Source organism: Chelonoidis abingdonii, chromosome 1 (genome assembly GCF_003597395.2).
Source record: "Chelonoidis abingdonii isolate Lonesome George chromosome 1, CheloAbing_2.0, whole genome shotgun sequence".
Taxonomy (NCBI): Eukaryota; Metazoa; Chordata; order Testudines; family Testudinidae; genus Chelonoidis; species Chelonoidis abingdonii.
This window is the reverse complement of record NC_133769.1, coordinates 79,794,707-79,813,810: the sequence shown is the minus strand read 5'-3', so window position 1 is coordinate 79,813,810 and position 19,104 is coordinate 79,794,707. Positions and strand designations below refer to the sequence as shown.

General features: G+C 43.7%; 1 protein-coding gene across 2 annotated transcripts in view; it reads right to left on the bottom strand.

Annotated features, from left to right (window-relative positions):
• TMTC2 (transmembrane O-mannosyltransferase targeting cadherins 2) overlaps positions 1-19,104 on the bottom strand; it is a 374,316-nt gene that overhangs the window by 27,160 nt on the left and 328,052 nt on the right. For both annotated transcript variants that reach the window (XM_032777505.2, XM_075066793.1), the window contains 2 exons: positions 13,153-13,267; positions 2,399-2,462 (listed from right to left, as the gene is read on the bottom strand). In XM_032777505.2, coding sequence (XP_032633396.1) covers positions 2,399-2,462; positions 13,153-13,267 — 179 coding nt within the window. The remainder of the gene's footprint in view (positions 1-2,398; positions 2,463-13,152; positions 13,268-19,104) is intronic.

Below are 19,104 nucleotides of genomic sequence, written 5' to 3'. Positions count from 1 at the left end.
CACCAACATACTTTGCACTGATTGTCAGAAGTAACAGAGAGGCCAAGAACTTCATAAACTTTGGAAAATGAGCTGCCCCTGTTGCACTAGACCAGGGGTTCTCAAACATCATTGCACTGCAATCCCCTTCTAATACCAAAAATTACTTCGCAACCCAGGAGGGGGGACCGAAGGCTGAGCCTGCCCAAGCCCCACTGCCCTGAGTGTGGGGCCCAAAGTCTGAGCCTCACCGCTCTGGGCAGGGGGGCCAAAGCTGAAACTCTAGGGCTTCAGCCCCAGGCAAGGGGCCTGCAACCTGAGACCTGCAGCCCAGGGCTGACACCCTCAGGCTTTGGCTTCGACCCTGGGCAGCGGCACTCGGGTTTCAGCCCTGGGCCCCAGCAAGTCTAAGCCAGCCCTGGCAACCCCATTCAAAGAGGGTTACGACCCACTTTGGGATCCCAACCCACAGTTTGAGAACCGCTGCCCTAGATGATTTTCCTCCACATCAGAGCTGGCAGGGCAGTGTTTGGAAAGCTTTCACTGTTGCTCCTCTGTGGATAAATAGTTCCTTCATCAGGACTACTTGATATTAAATCCACATAAATTGTTTAAAGCTAGAGTCTTAAGGTTATGTATAAATTGCTGCACATATGCAACATAGCTCATTAAATTATTTGGATAAAGTATTATTTGCATAACTCTTTTCTTGCCTCTCCTCCCCCCGAATTAATTGGCAGTAAATGGTTGAAAATAAAGATAGTTACTCAAATTAAACTGAAAAGATTACATGCTTCTAATTTCTTTTCCTTCTTAAGTAAATGATCTGAGTTCTAACAATCTGCCAACCCACCTCCCCTTCAAAATAAACCTCTAGAAGTTACCTGAAGAGAGAACAGAAGTTATGCTGGTGATGAAGCACCATATCATTGGAATAAAGCCAGTGCTCAGTGGAATACCTTTGATACTCTATCCTCAAACTGTACTATATTCCCCAAATTTCAGATGACTACAGAAATAGACAGCAGATTACTAAAAGACCTTTTGAGAGTAAAATGATTAACTGAAAATTGAAGAACAGTGGTTGTACCAACTATGTACCATTTGAGTTGCTTTCCGACATTTAAGTCAAGGAAAGTATTAGGACTTCTTAAAAGCATACAGAAAATTCTTCAGTTCTCCAAATGGAAACTTACAAAGTAGGTATGAAAAAAACAAAGAATGGAATATGGAAAGTTAGCTAAGGATTTTTGCATATTTAAACTATGCATTTTATAATTTCAGATAATCTGGTTTATTTTATGTCTTTTTACTTTTGAGTCTGAATTTTCCTCAATTTGTTTTTAAATCTACTATATTTTTGTAGGAATTTTGTTGATGTTTTATTTTAAAGTTACTGAAATATATTTTCAACAAGGCTCAGAAAATTATTTTTGTCTGGGAATGTGTTTTCTAGATTTACTTCATTAGATAGCCCCAGGTGTTAAACATCTTGGGTGAGATCCTGGCCACAGTGATGTCAATGGGTGTTTTATCATTGACTTCAGGATTTCATGTCTTATTTCTAAATTGGGAAGGTAATCACACAAAATATACAATATGGGGTAAGTAATTGACAAAAAGAAAAAGCTGTCTTAATTACTTTTATTTTTTTATTGAGTGTGAATTATTTCTTGCAGTCCTTATTCCCCATGAGTGATGCTTATCGGAACATTCTAAAGAAACAATTATCAAGTTTAGTGATGTAGAAACAGGTTGTTTTTTTTTTGAAAGGGCTGTGGATAAACCCATGTGCATGTTCCCCTCCAACCTCCTCCATCCCTCCCTCCCCACTCCTTTCTACCTTCTCTTCAAAGTAAAAAAAGTAGTTACTTTGTCTATGGTGCATAACAGTATGAAGTTATATCTGAGATAACAGCAACTTTGGGATTGTATTAGAACAAAACTTTCATTACAGAGAAAAAGGCTGAATATTGTTTAAAATTTCTTATCTAGTATCTGGAACTCAGATAATCTTTCCATTCTCTGGTGAAAAAGTCTGGCATTAGGAGAACCCCCAAAATGTAACACATTTGACTTTGCATAAGTAAATCTAAGCCAACCCCCCCCATGCCCCTGCCCCTCCCAGCCACTGCTCCAATTCATTTAATCTTTAAGTAATAATCTTCTACTTGTTTTTGGAACTTTATACCAAGAAGAATAGAAAAAAATATAGTGATTAGTTTGACAAATGAAAAGCTTTTTTGATTTCTACTACTATCAAATTATTCATTAAAAGTATTCAAAGTACAGGCTCAGAGATCAAACACTCCTACAATTAGTTTTTCCTCAAAGCACCACAGGATTGAACACATCTGAGTTCATTGTTTTGAATAGCACATGCCATAAAGGAAAAAAAAAACAAAAAAACCACACTCACATTAGGTCTCAATCCTGCTGCCATTTCATAATACTTCTCCGCTGCTTCATTGAGACTGGCTTGTCTATTGGTACAGGGGAAAAAAAATAAAACTACTACTTAGTTTTTCTTGGATAAACATGGAAAGTGTACAGATGGACAACTGTATTTGCTTCCCCCATTTAAAAATATCCTATTACCAAATGCTAATATAAATATTATTTTTATAGCTCTGAATATCAGTTCTCTACAATGAAATGCTCTTTTTAGTCTTATTCACATTTTAGTTATAATAGGATTTCTGTGTACAGTGCAAAGAAATACAGTGGGCCAGATACAGCAAAACAGCTGATGCAAGTTTATGGCCCTTTGCCAGATTACACCAGCTGAAGATCTGGTAAAATATTTACAAAATTAGCCATATCTTCAAGTATTATATATGTCTAAGTTTGGGTTGTAACAAAGCAACTCATGTCTTTATTCCCTTCCAATAACACTGTCATAAGGATGCTGGCATATGGACAAGAACAACCAAATAAACCAGGTAGGTTACATCTTCCACCATTAATAATATTTTGCTTATTACAATGCTTAAACCAAACAGAAGGACACATGTAGTATGGTTTCTGGTACCAGGAGGAAGTTAAAAAGAAGCCCATGTGTCTTATCTGTAGAATTCTCACTCTTGGCAGGCGACTCTTGGCACATTTGTCTGTCAGGGGGGTTAAAGATGCATTCTTTGTTAAGTTCATATTCTTATCCTGTGGCACATTATCTTGCAGCTTTTAGAGGATGGAAGAGGTGGGGAAAAAAGCATAACAAAACTCAGATTTCATCATTTTTTCTAGATTTTCAGAAGACTTGTAAGTATCATTTCCAGAACACTTGGATCTGCAGGTTTTACCTAGGAGGTTTTTTTAAACTGTTTATCGTTCAGGGATCATAGATTGCAAGTGTTAAACCTCCATTCAACTTTCCACTGGAGTTTTGAAAATTAACCACACAATGTGCTGTCGGCAATTCATTCCAATCAATGCATTTTGATAGACAGTTATTGGTCTTTGGAGTAATATGGAGGAAGGAAAATCCTTTTGAAGTTTCACATAGTTTTCAAGTAAGTTGAAACCATTTCCTGACAAGCAGTTTGCCACAGGAAACCCAGTTTATACCCATCAACTGTTTTAAATTACTCTGCACATTTATCAGTTCAGTGGTTGAGCGGTAAGAAGTGAGTGTCTAAAAATATTCGTTTAGCACACTTCTGAAACATTTCTGCTGTTATAGTCAAAGGGATGTTGTGGCACTTAAAACTCCTGAGCAAAAAGCTAAATTTCACAACTTAGTAAAATACAAGTACAATTGAATATGTCAGGGAGCTTTCATTTCACAGAAGGTCAGGAAATACAACAATCCTAAATGCAGCAAATTTCTGTACAAACAATGTGCCTTGCCCAGGAGGTAAAGGAAAAAGGCACATTTTCCTTAGGAAAGAATTGCTTGCATACAAACATGGAATGGATTGAAATTCATGCCCCCTCTAGCCAATTGGAAATACATTACTCTCTTTCCTTCCTCAAATATATCTTGAAACATGGACCATTCATTTTCAAGTTGAAGTCAATTTGAATTTATAGTTCCTTATTAAAAATTGTTTTTATAAATGCATTCAATCCATACTAATCTTGTGAGGAAAATGCAAGTTCTATTATTGAGGCATTCATAAATCGTTCCTTCAGCTAAGGTACAGTAGAGTTCTGATTCACATTCTCACTGGAAATCTAAACTAGAATTCATTATGTTAAGCCCTGGAATGGTTTCCCCTTGAGAAAAATAAAAGACATGGAGGTAGGAAATTGCAGTAACCCTATGCCACTAAGCAGCAAATGGCTCTGGATCAATGTCAAACAATGGAAGGGTTCCACTGGAGGATGCATAACTTAGAGAAAAATATTAGATACAACAGTGATAAGAATAAAATTCAAGCAAGGGAAAGGAAGCCAGGAGAAACTGGGGAATAGCTAGAGAAGAAAGACTGCTTTCAATCATTCTGAACTATATCCTAGGCTTTCTATGGTGTGACCTTGAAAGCAGACCTGACTTCTGCTGCTTGACTCCCAATGCTTAAGTACAAATATCTGCCCTCTTCCACAACACAACTTGCTGTCTAGCATTTAGATCCTGGTCAGAAGCAACCCTTAAACTAAGCCTCTAGACCAGTGATACTCAGACTGAGACTCAGGAGCTGCAAGTGGCTATTTAATGTGTCTCCTGTGGCTCTTCGCAGCACATGATATTAAAACACTGGATAGAGGGCAGGGGAGTTCAGGGTGGTGGTCAGGGGGCGAGGGTGTGAATGGGGGCAGGGGTCTCCAGGGGGAAGTCAGGAAGGAGCGGGGGATGGATGAGGCGGCAGGGGGCAGTCGGGGCTGAGGTTCCAGGGGCGATCAGGGGACAGGGAGAAGGGATGGTTGGATGAGGAAGGGGTTCTCAGGGGGTTGCCAGGAATGAGATCAGGGTTGGATGGGGCAGCAGGGGGAAGTCAGTGGCAGGGATTCTGGTGGTGGTCAGGGAACAAGGAGAAGTGGTGGTTGGATGGGGGGGAGCAGTCAGGAATGAGAGGAGGGATTGGGGTGGCAGGTGTTCTGAGGGCTGTCGGGGACAGCAAATTGGATGGGGCAGGAATCCCGGGAGGGGGCGTCAGGGGGAAAGAAGAAGGAGGGGCAGATAGGGGATGGGACCAGGCCATGCCTGGCTGTCTGGGGGGCACAGCCTCTGCTGAAAGGCCCTCAATACAATTTTAGAAACCCGATGTGGCCCTCAGGCCAAAAAGTTTGCCCACCCCATATCTAGTCTGACCTCCTGAACATTGCAGGCCGCATAGTGTCACCCGCTCACTCCTGTAATAGACCCATAACCTCTGGCTGAGTTGCTGAAGTCCTCAAATCATGATTTAAAGACTTAAGTTACAGAGAATCCACTATTTACACTAGTTCAAACCAGCAAGTCACCTGTATGCCATGTTGCAGAGAAAGGCAAAAAACCTCCAGGGTCTCTGCCAACCTGACCTGGGGGAAAATTCCTTCCTGACCCCAAAACCCACCACCCAGACACCTGGGAAGGAGTTACCTGTAGTAACTCAGAGCCCTCCCCATATAGTGTCAATTGACCACCTCGAATCTCACAATTGGACTTGAGTAAGCATGATTCCTAAGTTCCATGGACACCCAAATAAAAGACAAACAATTCAAGACTGATTCATTTAAATTCTTATGTTGCTAATCAGCCCTTAAAAATAAAAATAAAGTAGTGATTACATTCTACTTGTCTAGACATGCAAATATTTCAGTGGGAAGGATTGTTAACCTATGTCAACTTGGCATCAGCTGTGTTATAAAGCCCTGAATTGAAAGCTCCTGGTATTAAGTGAGAATCTGGCATCTGCCCGACCAAAGAAAACCAGGAACTTCTATGTAAGGAAAAATAATCTAGAAAGCCAGAATTTGGCACCAAGTCTTAATTCTTAAATGAAACTTTTGATGCTATAATAAAATCATGATCAGACAGTAAACATTTCAACCTTCATCCTATTTTTATTTATGTCACTCAATCACCCTCCACCTTGTTTTCAGTTTCTTATAACTTTGCCAAACTTCAACTATTTGGACTACATTTTGCATGCTGAGCATCAGGCCTCAGGCTGAAATTTGTTTTGGACACACAGGCGCAAAATCGGAAAGCTGCAGAGGACCTACAACTCATATTGACTCCCAAAGGCCCTGAACCTGCAGTGAGCCTCAGATAGGCACACCTGTGCCACTGAAATCCAGAAACCTTACCTATTACAGAGCTCATTGGAAGTACAGGGTCTTTGTTAGGAAATATCAAATTGACTGCTTGCTTTATTAATATTAAGGAATTTCTCTATAATTAGTCTATTTCACAAAAGCTAAATGATAAATTGTATTTCTGTAAATATTTGAGTTTACATTAATATGTTTCAATAAAACAAGGTAGGAGTCAAAGAAATATACAAGATAAGCATGACAGTTCGATATTTGAGTTTAGGCAATTATAAGTAAACTGGATTTCCTAATTCTGTATTGACAAGTGATAACATTTTCAAATCCTGCTTTCCTTGCTGACCAGAGTCATCCCACTGAAATAGTGGGACTGCCTGAGCAAGCCCCGGCAAGCAAAAAGGATTTGCTCCTCTTATGAGTACAAAGAGTAACTTTGTTAATTATTTAAATGCCACTTATTCCTGTTATGTAGGAATGTTTATATTGCTCAGAGGAATGAATGTGGATGTTTGTAGTTAAACATTTATTCTACTCTGAGTTAATGTTTATGGGAAAAAGGTGCAAGAAAAGTTGCTCACTAAAATAAAAGACACTTTAAATGCAAAAGCTACTAAATTTTTTTAATAGTGTTTGTAGTGTTGTTGTAGCCATGTGGGTCCCATGTTGGTTAGAGAGACCAGGTGGTTGAGGTAATATCTTTTATTGAATCAAATTCTCTTCGTGAAAATTCAAAGTCTAATAAAAGATATTTCTTCACCCACTTTGTCTCTCTAAAACAGTGGTGGGCAACCTGCAGCCCGTCAGGGTAATCCACTGGTGGGCTACCAGACAGTTTGTTTACATTTGTATGGCTACCTGCAGCTCCCAGTGGCCATGGTTCATCGTTTCCACCACAAGGATGTGTGTCACAGGGATGTGCTGGCTGCGGCTTCCCGTAGCTCCCATTGTCCAGGAACGGCGAACCGCAGCCACTGGAAGCTATGAGTGGCCGTGCAAATGTAAAACTGTCTGGAAGCCTGCCAATAGATTACCCTGATGGGTTGTGTGTGGCCTGCAGGCTGGAGATTGCCCACCGCTGCTCTAAAAAATGTAAGTAATTTTATATTTTTGGCTTTACAAAAACTGGCGTTTACCTCAAAAATCCTACTGCTATCATGTATTGTTATTACCTTCCTGTCATTTTGAATCTTTTGTTCTACATTCAGGCCAACACAAATCCTGCTGTTTTTTAATAAACAATTTATTTTAAATCCATCTCTTCTTCTCTGTAACCATAGCTACAAAGTTCATCCCCTGTTAACACCACTAATCTAACATTTTCTACCTCACAATCCTCCAGTCCATCTAGCATCTAAAATCATCTCTCTCACTTGACAATCAGCCTGCACAATTCCTCTGGGCCATTCCATTATCTATCATTGCCTGCTATGCTGTTTAAAATTCTCAGCTTTGCTTTCAAGGCAGCACTCACTTACTCTCTGTTCTGGTTTGTTGTTGCATTCCACCTTGCCACCTTTAATGCTCTGTTTATAACCATTCACTTCCTTTCCTTCTCACCCATATCTCTACACCCTCTTTCCTTCTAATCCAACTGCCTGGAACCATATCAGTTCTCTGTCATTCAAATTCATTCTGAAAACCCACCTCCTCCAAAAATCCCACAAACACTTTGGGATGGATTTGGAGCTGCTACAACAACTTACGAATATATATTCTGTTAGTCTGACTGTTATTTGTTGTTTACTGTACACAAATATTGAGTGAATTCACTAGCAGGATTGTCAGGAAATGTAGGCAGGAAGGAGGTAACAGACCAGCTAATAATCTCTCAGCAAACACCCAGGACTGTTGACTTTAATGTTGCTTCCTGGACTCCTGCTAAGCCAGCCACACCAATTTAACCAGACTCAGAAAACAGTAGGACTTGGGTCTGGACTTTGACATACTCCAGAGAAAGGGAGAGAGAAAGTGAACCCAGAGTGTTGTAGCCTGCGACCCAGTCTAAGGCCATGTCTACAATGCAAACTTTGGTTAATGCAAGTTACACTGCCATACAGCCATCAAAGTTTGTATATCATGCGGGTGCGTGCAAATATTGCTGCTTGAATCAGCCCTGTGCTTACTCACCATAAGTGCTTCTCTCAATGCAAATTGTGGTGAACCATAGGCAGATATCCCAGAGTGCCACTTGCTGCCATCTGTCATAACAATTCTTGGGAAATTTTTGCAATGTTGTTGGATAGGCATGACTCACACAGGGCTCAAGTTCCCAGTATGCAACTTTCTCCATCCCATAATACTAGATATATCCCATAATTTGTACACCATTTTTTAAAAACCCCACAAAGCCATGCAGCACTTTTCAGTGTCTGCCATCTCTGATAAAAGCACAGAACTTGCAGAACTCTGCATTGTTCTCATGAATGTTGCAAACACAGATCGCATGAATTTCCTCTATTTCCAGACCTGTAGGAAGTACCATAACAATGAAGGACATTACAGTTTCTTCAAGGACAGTTTGCTGAGGAACATAGTGAAAAACTATTCAAGGTTGTTGTTGGTGTTCATGGAGCAGCTGCAGATGCTGGAGTGCTGCTTCAAGGCATGAGAAATGAGCACTGACTGGTGACATCGCATCGTAATGGAGATTTGGGATGACAAGTAGGAGGTGCAGAACTTTTGGATGTGAAAGGTCACATTCCTGAATCTGTGTGCTGAGCTCGCCCAAGCCCAGGGACACTAGAATGAGAGCTGCACTGACAGTAAGAAAGTGAGTGGTGATGGCACTCCGGAAGCCTGGAATGCCAGATTGCCACCAGTCAGCGGGAAATCCTTATGGAGTTGGCAAATCCACATTAGGGGCTGTTGTCATTCAAGTGTGCAGGGCCGTTAATTGTCTCTTGCTACACAGGACTTTGACTCTCAGCAATGTGACAGAGTGGATGGAATTACAGCAATGGGGTTCCTGAACTGTTGTTGGGCACTAACCTACCTTCCCACAGAGTACATCAACAAAAAAGGCTACTTTTCTATGGTTATGCATGCACTGATGGATGACTGGGGATACTTCACTGACGTCAGTGTGGGCTGGCCAGGGAAGGTGTATGACACATGCATCTTTAAGAACACAGGTCTGTTCAGAGAGCTGTAAGCAGGAACATTCTTTCCCAACTGGGAGATTACCATTGGCAACAGTGAAATGCCAATAGTGATTCTGGAGGACCCAGTTTCCCTCTGGCTCATGAAGCTGTATGCTGGCCACCTCAACAACATCAAGGAAATATTCAACAATAGGCACAGCAGGTGCAGAATGACTGTTGAATGTGGTTTTGATAGACTGAAGGGACGCTAGAGGTGTTTACTCACTAGATTGGATATCAGTGAGAAAAATATCCCAAAAGTTACAGCTGCCTGTTCTGTCCTGAATAATATCTGTGAAGCAAAGGGGGAAAAGCTGCCACCAGGATGGAGGTGGAGTGGCTTTCTACTGATTTAGAACAGCCAGACACAAGGTCATTACAAGATCCCAATATGAAGCTATGCAGTTGATGAAGTCTTTAGAAGAGCACTAATGGCAATCCATAGTACTGTTCTGTGCTGGCATGTTCTCTGGTCCTGGAGCTTTGGGTGTTGCTAAGAACTATGTAGTGCTTGCTGTACATGTATAAATGAGACTAGGTATTTTCCTGATGCTAAGAATTATGTGGTGCTTGTTGTACATTCACAAGTACTGTTTGCTTTGAGTAATGCTCAACTATTGCATTCTGCAATATGTATTGCAAATTAATAAAGATATTTTTGAAGAATAGAACTAGAATTTTATTCAATGGGGGAAAAATGCAGAAAAACAACATGCAAAAAACCCACAGGTAATGAATGTAATGCAAACTTTTAACAAATTGGAAAGCCAGCAAACATTTCTGTCCATTTCAGTGCACAAATGTAGTCCATTGGGGCTACACATACCTCAAATGTGGTTCTTACAAGTCAGTGTATGTGAAGCTGTGGTTCTCCTTGCTGTCCTGTGGCCTGGATTGGTAAGGGTAAGGATGTGACCCATGACAACACTTGGTATGCTGGGGAGGGCGGGGAGGTGGAAAAGAGAGGTGTAGGGAATAGCAACCATGGATGGAATAATGGAAGGGAGTTTTGAAACTTATATTTCCCTTTCTTCTTATTGACACTTCTTCTTTGGAACATCTCAGCATAGCACAGCTGTCCAGTCCTGCCAGGGTGAATATGGCCTGCCAGGGATAGGGTGAGGGAAGGAGTTTCTGTTCCATGTGAAGCAATACAATTTTGGTCCCTATTCCATGAGTACAAGTGGAGGACAATGGCACCAACTACTGGCATTATTTTGCACATGTGGTGATAGTTTTAGATTATCATTTAATCTTGAGGGTAACAAAGGCACTGAGTACTGGGTCTCAAAGCTGCTCAGGCCTGTATGCTGCTAATTTATTTACTGCAATGGTGCCAGCTGAACTCATCGTGAAGCAACATGGGAAACTGTCTACCACAGAGAAAGAAATAAGGCAGTTATCCCTAAAAACACTGGTAAAGGATTGCAAAGTATCTCCATGAAAGTTTCATCAAGCTCTCTCAGGAGGATAGAAGGGACATCCCTATGTTCATGAACAAACTGTCCTGCATGGCCCTTTGCCTAATCCAACATGGAATGAAAAGCAGATGCCAATTCTACCTCTGTTTGTTATACTCTACTCTTTTGTCTTGTTAGCTTGTCTGGTAGGACTGGATCAAGTATGATGGAGTCTCAAACAGATCCTGGCTTGTGGCATGGCTGCAGCTTCCGACAATATCTTCCCACCTCTCTTCCTCCTCAGTATCCACACTAGTCTGAGGGGTGCTGGTGGGATATCTGCCACATATGACATGCAGTTTGTTGTAAAAGCAGCAGAACTGCAGGACAGAATTAGATCTATTGTTGGCCTCCCTGGCCTTGCACTATCCCGGGCAAAGTTCCTTTAATTTCACATAGCATTCCTGCTGATCCCTGTTATATCCCTCTGCCCGCAATCCGATGCAATCTGTTCATAGATGTCCATGTTTTTGCTTGCACAGTATCTTCTTTCCATGTGTTCAGAAGACCATTAACTCCTGTCTGCTCCTGGCAGGAGCGCACCTACTGTGTGGAGCTGGCATGGTTGGTTGGGTAGTTGCATGCAACAAGGAAGAGCTGCGAGGTGTGTTTGCCAAGGTAGACCATTAGGAAAAGGCATTTCAAAAACTTGGGGGAGGGCTTTCAGTGTTCATGACCCCATGGCAGTGGAGCCTACTACACTTACACTGCGTTGACCCCAGTATATCAATCTTGGCTCCATGCCATTCAGGGAGGTGGTTTTACTTGCTGTAATGGGGTGTTTATGTTGGCCAGAGACAAATCTGAGTGTTGACACAAGATGACTTATGTTGACCAAACTTTGTAGTGTAGACCAGCCCTAAGAGTAGGAGAATAGCATAATTTTATCCCAGGGTGGTAAAGGGCAAGGTCAAACCTGATGGGGGTACATTTAGAGATGCCATGAAGAGATGAGAGGTGCAGCTAGTCCTGTAAGGTTGACAATACTAACCTACCTTGATGATACACCATTGCCTCTCAGTATCATTTCTTCACTTTAAAGACAAAACCAAAACTCCATTTTATAGTGAATTCCATCATCTATGTGCCTAACTTCCTAGGCTAGCTTTCTTCATTAATCTATTGTTTAGATGAATGACTCTGGGTATGCCCATTCCTAAGGAGGATTAAATGTTAGAAAGTGAGCAAGGCAAACAGAAGGATCCTTAGAACCATCCATGTTGGTGCTGGTGTTTGAGATAATATTTAATGGATGAAAAATTGTACCATTTGTCTTCGTTTCCTTTACTGATCTACAAGAACTGAGTCCATCTCTTTCTAACAATCTTTTAAAGGTATTTTGGGGCTTATTTCAAAATCCTGATGCAGGAATCTTCAGTTCAGTTTAGAAAGTAGGTCACTCAACTAAGAACTTACTCTGTTTTCTTTTACAAGCCAGTTTCTTTTTCATTTTGTGTTTGTGGATGTTAAAATTATAAATTGCATAGCAAGAGAAGTCTATTAAGACAATTGTTCTAATGACTGCTCTGTGCTAATTGAATGTATTTACTCAAAAAAATTTCCCTTATTTTTGTACATTATATACAGTATATTTTCTAAAGTGAGATACAGCCTAACCCAAACCATTTGTGTTCAGTCATTGCTCTTCCTTTTAAGTACATAAGAAGCATAATCATCATACAGTTATCCTAGAAATAAATCCTGGAGACTAATACAGTAATGTGGGCTTAATGTAATTGGTTAGGTAGAAGCTCAAAGTTGCTGAAAGTCAAGGTGCATTGATTTTAAGTGGAAGAACAAGCCCGCTAAAATTTCAGATAATAGAACAAAATTAAATACTAGACTGTCCCTGAATCAAGGGGTTCTGATATTATCATTAATCACGCCTGTATTTCTCAATGTCTCCATAACCTTGAGACCAATATTTAGACTTCTAATAAGCTTTCTACTCCCTAATGATATTTATCTGATATTCTTTGCTATTTCCAATACTCTCAAGTTACAGTCAGAGCAGTAGAGTTCCATTCTCTTATTTATGGTCTCTCTATTGTTGTGACTCAAGTCTTTAAAAATAATTTAAAAGGCAATGTTGCTGAAGGTACTGTAGGAGAAGAAGATATATTGTTCTCATATACAAACAAAGAGGATTACATGCTTGTGAAATACAGAAATTTCCAAGGTAGTGATTAAGGCGTATAAAATATAGAAAAGTTAAAAACAGACTCTGCTAGAGTCTGCCAAAGTTTTTTTTCTTCCTTATTAGTTAAAACAAAACTTTCAAAAGGGGTATTTCAAAAAGCAAATACTGCAGAGTTTGGGGTTGGGGGGAAAAGAGAGTGCAAGAAAACCAAATAAGAATAAGGTAGAGAACTAACCTGAGCATATGGGCTGCATTGAAGACAACATCAAACTCTGTATTGTCCAGCTCAGCTGCCTTCTTTGCCATTTCAGCTGCTTCTATCAGGCGGGATTCTTCTAGGAGAAACTGACCTGCATGGAGGATATGTAAGTTAGCTCAAAGGGGAAGAAGCAAACAGTATGTTGGACAGTGACACACCTGAAAATCAGACATCATAGACTCAAAAGAAAATATGTTTTGGAAGGAGACAAAATTGTATGAAGGGTGTTTTTTGTATTGTTACTAGTACAATAGCAGAAGATGCTGTAAATTATAACCACAGCATTTCTATCTATATGCCCTTCTTTGATTAGATAAGATCTATAAGCGTTTCCATACAGTCAATTAAATATATCTTCACCATCCTATGTTTAAGTAACATTACATTTCTGATAAACCAACAAACCTAAACTCTGAAACAGGGCTACCACTGTTTAATGCATCCTGTTGTGCATTGTGCCTGACTCTGAAGCACATGCAACACAACACGAGCCAACTATACATAATCTTTGATACCAAAGTCTTCACCTTGCTGTCCAAATTCTCATTCTTCACTGTATGCAGTGTTCTTGTCGCCTGTCAGTCCCAGGATATTAAAGAGACAAGATGACTGAGGTAATAACTTTTATTAGGCCAATTTCTGCTGGTGAGAGAGACAGGTTTTTGAGCTTACACAGAGCTCTTCTTCAAGTTGCCTGAAACCTGAAAGCTTGTCACTTTCGCCAACAAAAGCTGGTGAAATAAAAGATATTACCACACCTACCTTGTCTCTCTGATCCTATATTCATATTATTACTATAAACCCAGGAGTGATTGCTTTGAAACCAATTGAGTAACACCGTGAAAATACAGTGTAAATGAAAGAAGAATTTTTACTTTAACTTTGTTTTCTTCATTTCTCTTGTAAGTAATGCTATTACAAGAACCCCATACATTTATTATCCTTTGTTTTTAAGAAAAGTAACACTAAATGAGTTAAAAACATCTATGTGGCTATTGCCAGTATGTACAAATTCATTAAAGAGTATACAGATTCACAGTATACATTCATAGTGCACATTTTTTTAGTTGTAAAACTGCCCAACAGTTCTATAATTTTTTAACTAAACATAAAGTAAAAGGGGGAGAAAAACATAATACTCAGCTATTGGCAGAAATAGAGAAAGTATTTATACATGTATAAGAGTTTCAGTCCTGATCAAATGTTTTCATCCTGAAGACAACACTGAAAACCAGGAAGAAAAATGCTGAAACACTTTTAATGATCTGCTTTGGAGAGAAAGGACAGTTACCTGTTCCGTAACTGGCATTCTTCGAGATGTGTGGCTCATGTCTATTCCATAGTAGGTGTGTGTGCTTGCCACGTGCACCGGTGCTGGAAGTTTTCCCCTTAGCAGTATTCGTACTGGGAGAGTACCACGGCGACCCCTGGAGTGGCGCCTGTATATCGCGCTATAAGGGGAGCCATGGGTTCCTCCCACCCTCAGTTCCTTCTACCGGACAACTTCGATAGGAAGGAAGGAGGGCGGGATGTGGAATAGATATGAGTAACACATCTCGAAGAAAGCCAGTTACGAAACAGATAACTGTCTTTTCTTCTTCGAGTGATTGCTCATGTGTATTCCACAGTAGGTGATTCCAAGCAATATCTGCTGGAGGTGGGTAGGAGTTCATGATAGCTCAGGACGAAGTACTGCCCTGCCAAAACCGGCGTCATCCTTAGACTGGGAGACAATCGCGTAATACGAAGTAAATGTGTGAACTGAGGCCCAAGTGGCTGCCCTACAAATGTCTTGGATAGGGACATGGACTACATAGGCCTCGTAGAGTGTGTCCTAATGATTGGTGGTGAGGGCAGATCTCGAGGGGCCTCATTCGGAGTCTGGCATGGTGGACCACATACGTACACACCTCCATGTGCCCCAGAATTTGAAGGCACGCCCTTGCTGTGGTCACCAGGAAAGCCTTAGGGTATTGAACCTGTCCAAGGGGAGAGAGGCTGTGGCCCTCGAGGAGTCCAACAGGGCCCCGATGAACTCTATGTGCTGAACAGGAACTAATGTTGATTTGGTCTTGTTCACCACTAGGCAGAGATTGGCACATGTCGATAGGAGCAGCTCCAAGTGGGTCTTTACCTCAGCGCAGGACTCCCCCTTGAGGAGCCAGTCGTCCAGGTAAGGAAAGATCTGTACGCCCTCCCGCCTGAGATAGGCAGCTACCACAGCCATACATTTCATAAAGACCCTGGCTGATGTGGATAGGCCAAACGAGAGGACCGCAAACTGGTAGTGGTCCATCTCCACCCGAAAGCGGAGGAAGCGCCTGTGCCCTTCGAATATTTGGATGTGAAAATACGCGTCCTGAAGGTCCAGGGCCATGTACCAGTCCCCCAGGACCAGGGAGGGGATAATAGAGGCCAGGGACACCATGTGGAAATTGGAATGGACTAGAAACTGGTTTAGGTCCTGTGGGTCCAGGATGGGCCTGAGGCCCCGTTTGGCCTTCGGGATCAGGAAGTACCGGGAGTAGAACCCTTTGCCCTGGAATTCTACGGGTACCCTTTCCACCGCCCCCAGCTTGAGGTCTTCAAACCACAATTTTTAGGACTTCAATAACTCAGTCATGGGTTAGGGGTTGCTATAAAAGTGGATAGGTAGGGTTCTATGACCTGCTTTGTGCAGGAGGTCAGACTAGATGATCATATTGGTCCCTTCTGACCTACGAGTCTATGAGTCTATGAGGTGCAGTAGCCAGTCCACCTCTTGCCCAGGAGCCGGACATGCTCCGGGTCCCCTGGGGCCACCATGGAGGGCGGATGATTTGGCGGGGGCAAGGTGAACTGCAACATGTAGCCCTTGGAAATGGTACCGATGTTATGAGGGACCACACCCTGCAGAAGGCAGACAACCGGTTGCAGAACGCAAACTTTATTAAATGGGGACTATCCCTGGCAACAGGCCTGGTGCCCCCCTGCAAATAGTCAAAATCGCCTCTTTCCCTGCCTCTTGCCTTTGGAGGGCCCAGGCTGCGGGGCAGAGAGGGACTGCCACTGAGATTGGTGTTTCTGGTCTCTGGGTCTTTTATATGGGGGCTCGTATCTACTCCATGCAGGTTGAGCCACCGGAAGCGATTTGTCCTTGTCCTTAGCCGGAGGGAAGTAGAGGGCCAAGGTCTGCAAGGTAGTGCAGGAATCTTTCATCCCATGCAGCCTGACGTGCATCTGGTCCGCAAAGAGCATCTTCCCATTGAACGAGAGGACCTGTATCAGGGATTGGGCCTCCGTTGACAGTCCCAACAACAAGAGCCACGACTCCGCGCGCATGGAAATCGCGGAAGTCATCGAGTGGGCTGCAGTGTCAGTTGCATCCAACACCACTTGCAGGGCCACTTTAGCTGCCGCTGCCCCCTCTTCCACCAGCACCTTGAAGTCCTTCCTATCCCAATCCGGGAGGAGGGGCTCCAACTTAGGCAGAGAATCCCAAAGGTTAAAGTCATATCTGCTCAGTAAGGCCTGGTGGTTGGCTACCCTAAGCTGGAAACTTGCAGAGGAATAAAGCTTTCTTCCAAAGGAGTCCATCTGTCTGGCATCCTTATTTTTGGGGGTGGGTGTGGGCTGGCCCTGTCGCTCCCTGTGGTTTACCGATTCCACCACGAGCGAGTTGGGTACCGGGTGGGAATAGAGGTATTTGTGGTCCTTGGCCAGCACGAAATATTTCCTCTCCGCCTTCTTGGACATAGGGGCCAAGGAGGCAGGGGTTCGCCACCAGGTGTCGGAGATGTTGGCAATATCCTGGGGCAGGGGCAGAGCCATGCGGCTCGGTGCTAAGAGAGACGGAACTTTGAAGAGGGAATTGGACAGACCCTCCATCTCCTCAGCCTGCAGCTGGAGGCTGGATGCCACCCGCTTTAGCAGTTCTTGCTGTGCCTTGAAGTCCTCCTGTGGGACTGATGGCGGAGGTGCCGATATGGTGTCGTCTGGTGCTGGGGAGAGGGCCTGCACAGAGCCGAGAGCCTTGGTCGGTGCCAGGGCGTCGAGCCTCAGATCAGAGTCCGGGTGCGGGTCCACCGACTTGTGACCTGCCGACCTGTCCAATAGGCCGCTGGATGTGGCCAATGGAGCCTGACATGGTCCGGGGACCAAACAAGCCCCTGGCCCAGCTGGCATCGGTGGCCATGGTGCTCATTGGCACCACTGTCCCTGCCACAGGGACCCTTGGCATTGATTCGGCTGAGAGCCCGATGGTTCAGCTGTCCCAGCTGAACAGCGTGAACTGAGGATGGGTGGCTGGGCACCGAGGACGAGGTCGCCGACAAACGCTCAATGCCCCGGGAGAGATAGGAATGGTGCCTGTGATGCCGTCTTGTAATGGCGATGCGAGGACCGGTGCTCCAGTGCCGAGGGACCCTGAGGGGAGTCTTGAGCATGATGTCCAGCTAATCGGGAGCTGGAATGGGAATAATGGTGTCTATCCCATCGAGAGCAGCTGCAGTACCCACGCCATGCAGGGGAGCATTCCTGGTGCCTCTCTTGGTGCCTGCACTCACTGGCAGGAGGCGTCGAGGGTCCCTGTGACTCCCATCCTGACGGCGACCCGGATGGTCTGGCCTGCATTGAGGGTGGGCGGGAGCTGCAAGACGAGTGGCCACTGTGTGCCGAGTGGTGCGGGGAGCGATCATCAGAGTGGGAACTGCGGCTGGCTGGAGAGGGATAGGGGGCACCCAACAGAGGCTTGCCATGAGACTTGGGGCCCGTGCCTGGCTGCGTGCTCAGGACTGGCAGGTTCCTAATGTCCTTTGCAGCCTGCATTGCCTCCGGCGTCGACAGCATCCTTACCGGTGGGGATGCACGGGCTGACGGTCCTGAGCTGCTCTGCTCCACACGAGTTGGAGTTCTTAAGCCCGGGGAGGACCGAGGGCAGTCCAACGCGGGACCAGCCTCCCCCTTTCCCTTGTCACAGCGCTGCTGTGAGGCAGGGCCCTTCCTTTCCTTTTTGGAGGAAGAGTGGTGCTGAATGGTCGAAGGGTCCTCGCTATGCACCGACGACGCAGCGGCTGGTGCTGAGTCCACCTGGCACGCCGGCATTGGGGCCAGTGCCGACTCAATCAGGAGAGCTTGAAGTCTAATGTCTCTCTCCTTCTTAGTCCTTGGCTTGAACGACCAGCAGATCTTACAATGGTCGCTGATGTGAGTCTCACCCAGGCAGCAGAGACACTCAGTGTGCGGGTCACTCCTAGGCACAGAATGGCAACAGGAGTCGCACGACTTGAATCCTGGGGCACAGGGCATGCCCCAAGCCCACTCTAACAACTGAAGAAACAATCCACAAACGGTACCACTGAAGTCGAGAAGAAAAGGCTGCAGCACAGCTGGAGCACAAAGTTCTGACTACCTTCACTAGTGGCAAGAAAGAACTGAGGGTGAGGGGAGTGCGCGGCTCCCCTTATAGGGCAGTATACAAGCGCCACTCCAAGGGTCGTCGTAGTGCTCCCCCAGTACGAATACTGCTAAAGGAAAAACTTCCGGCACTGGTGCACGTGGCGAGCACACACACCTACTGTGGAATACACATGAGCAACACATCTCAAAGAAGTTAGTGAACAAAGAAAAACGACCATGTTGTACAGGCTGTTCTGCACTTTAATATGCCATAATAAATAGTAAAACTGCAGGCAGATACCGTGGGTAACAAAAAAGCTATAATAATTGCAGAACACATACAGTAAAAGCAGAAAATGACACAGTGCGCTCCAGTATTCAGAAACAGTACTCCCAGTGACTGTTCATTTTGCACAGAGGGAGAGGACATTATTTACTCCTGGGGAAATTCTGCACCAAAAAAACTAAAAATTTTGTGCACAATGTTTCAAAATTCTGCAAATTTTATTTAACAATGAATAAATGTGGAGGCTCCAGCATGGCTGTGGGGAG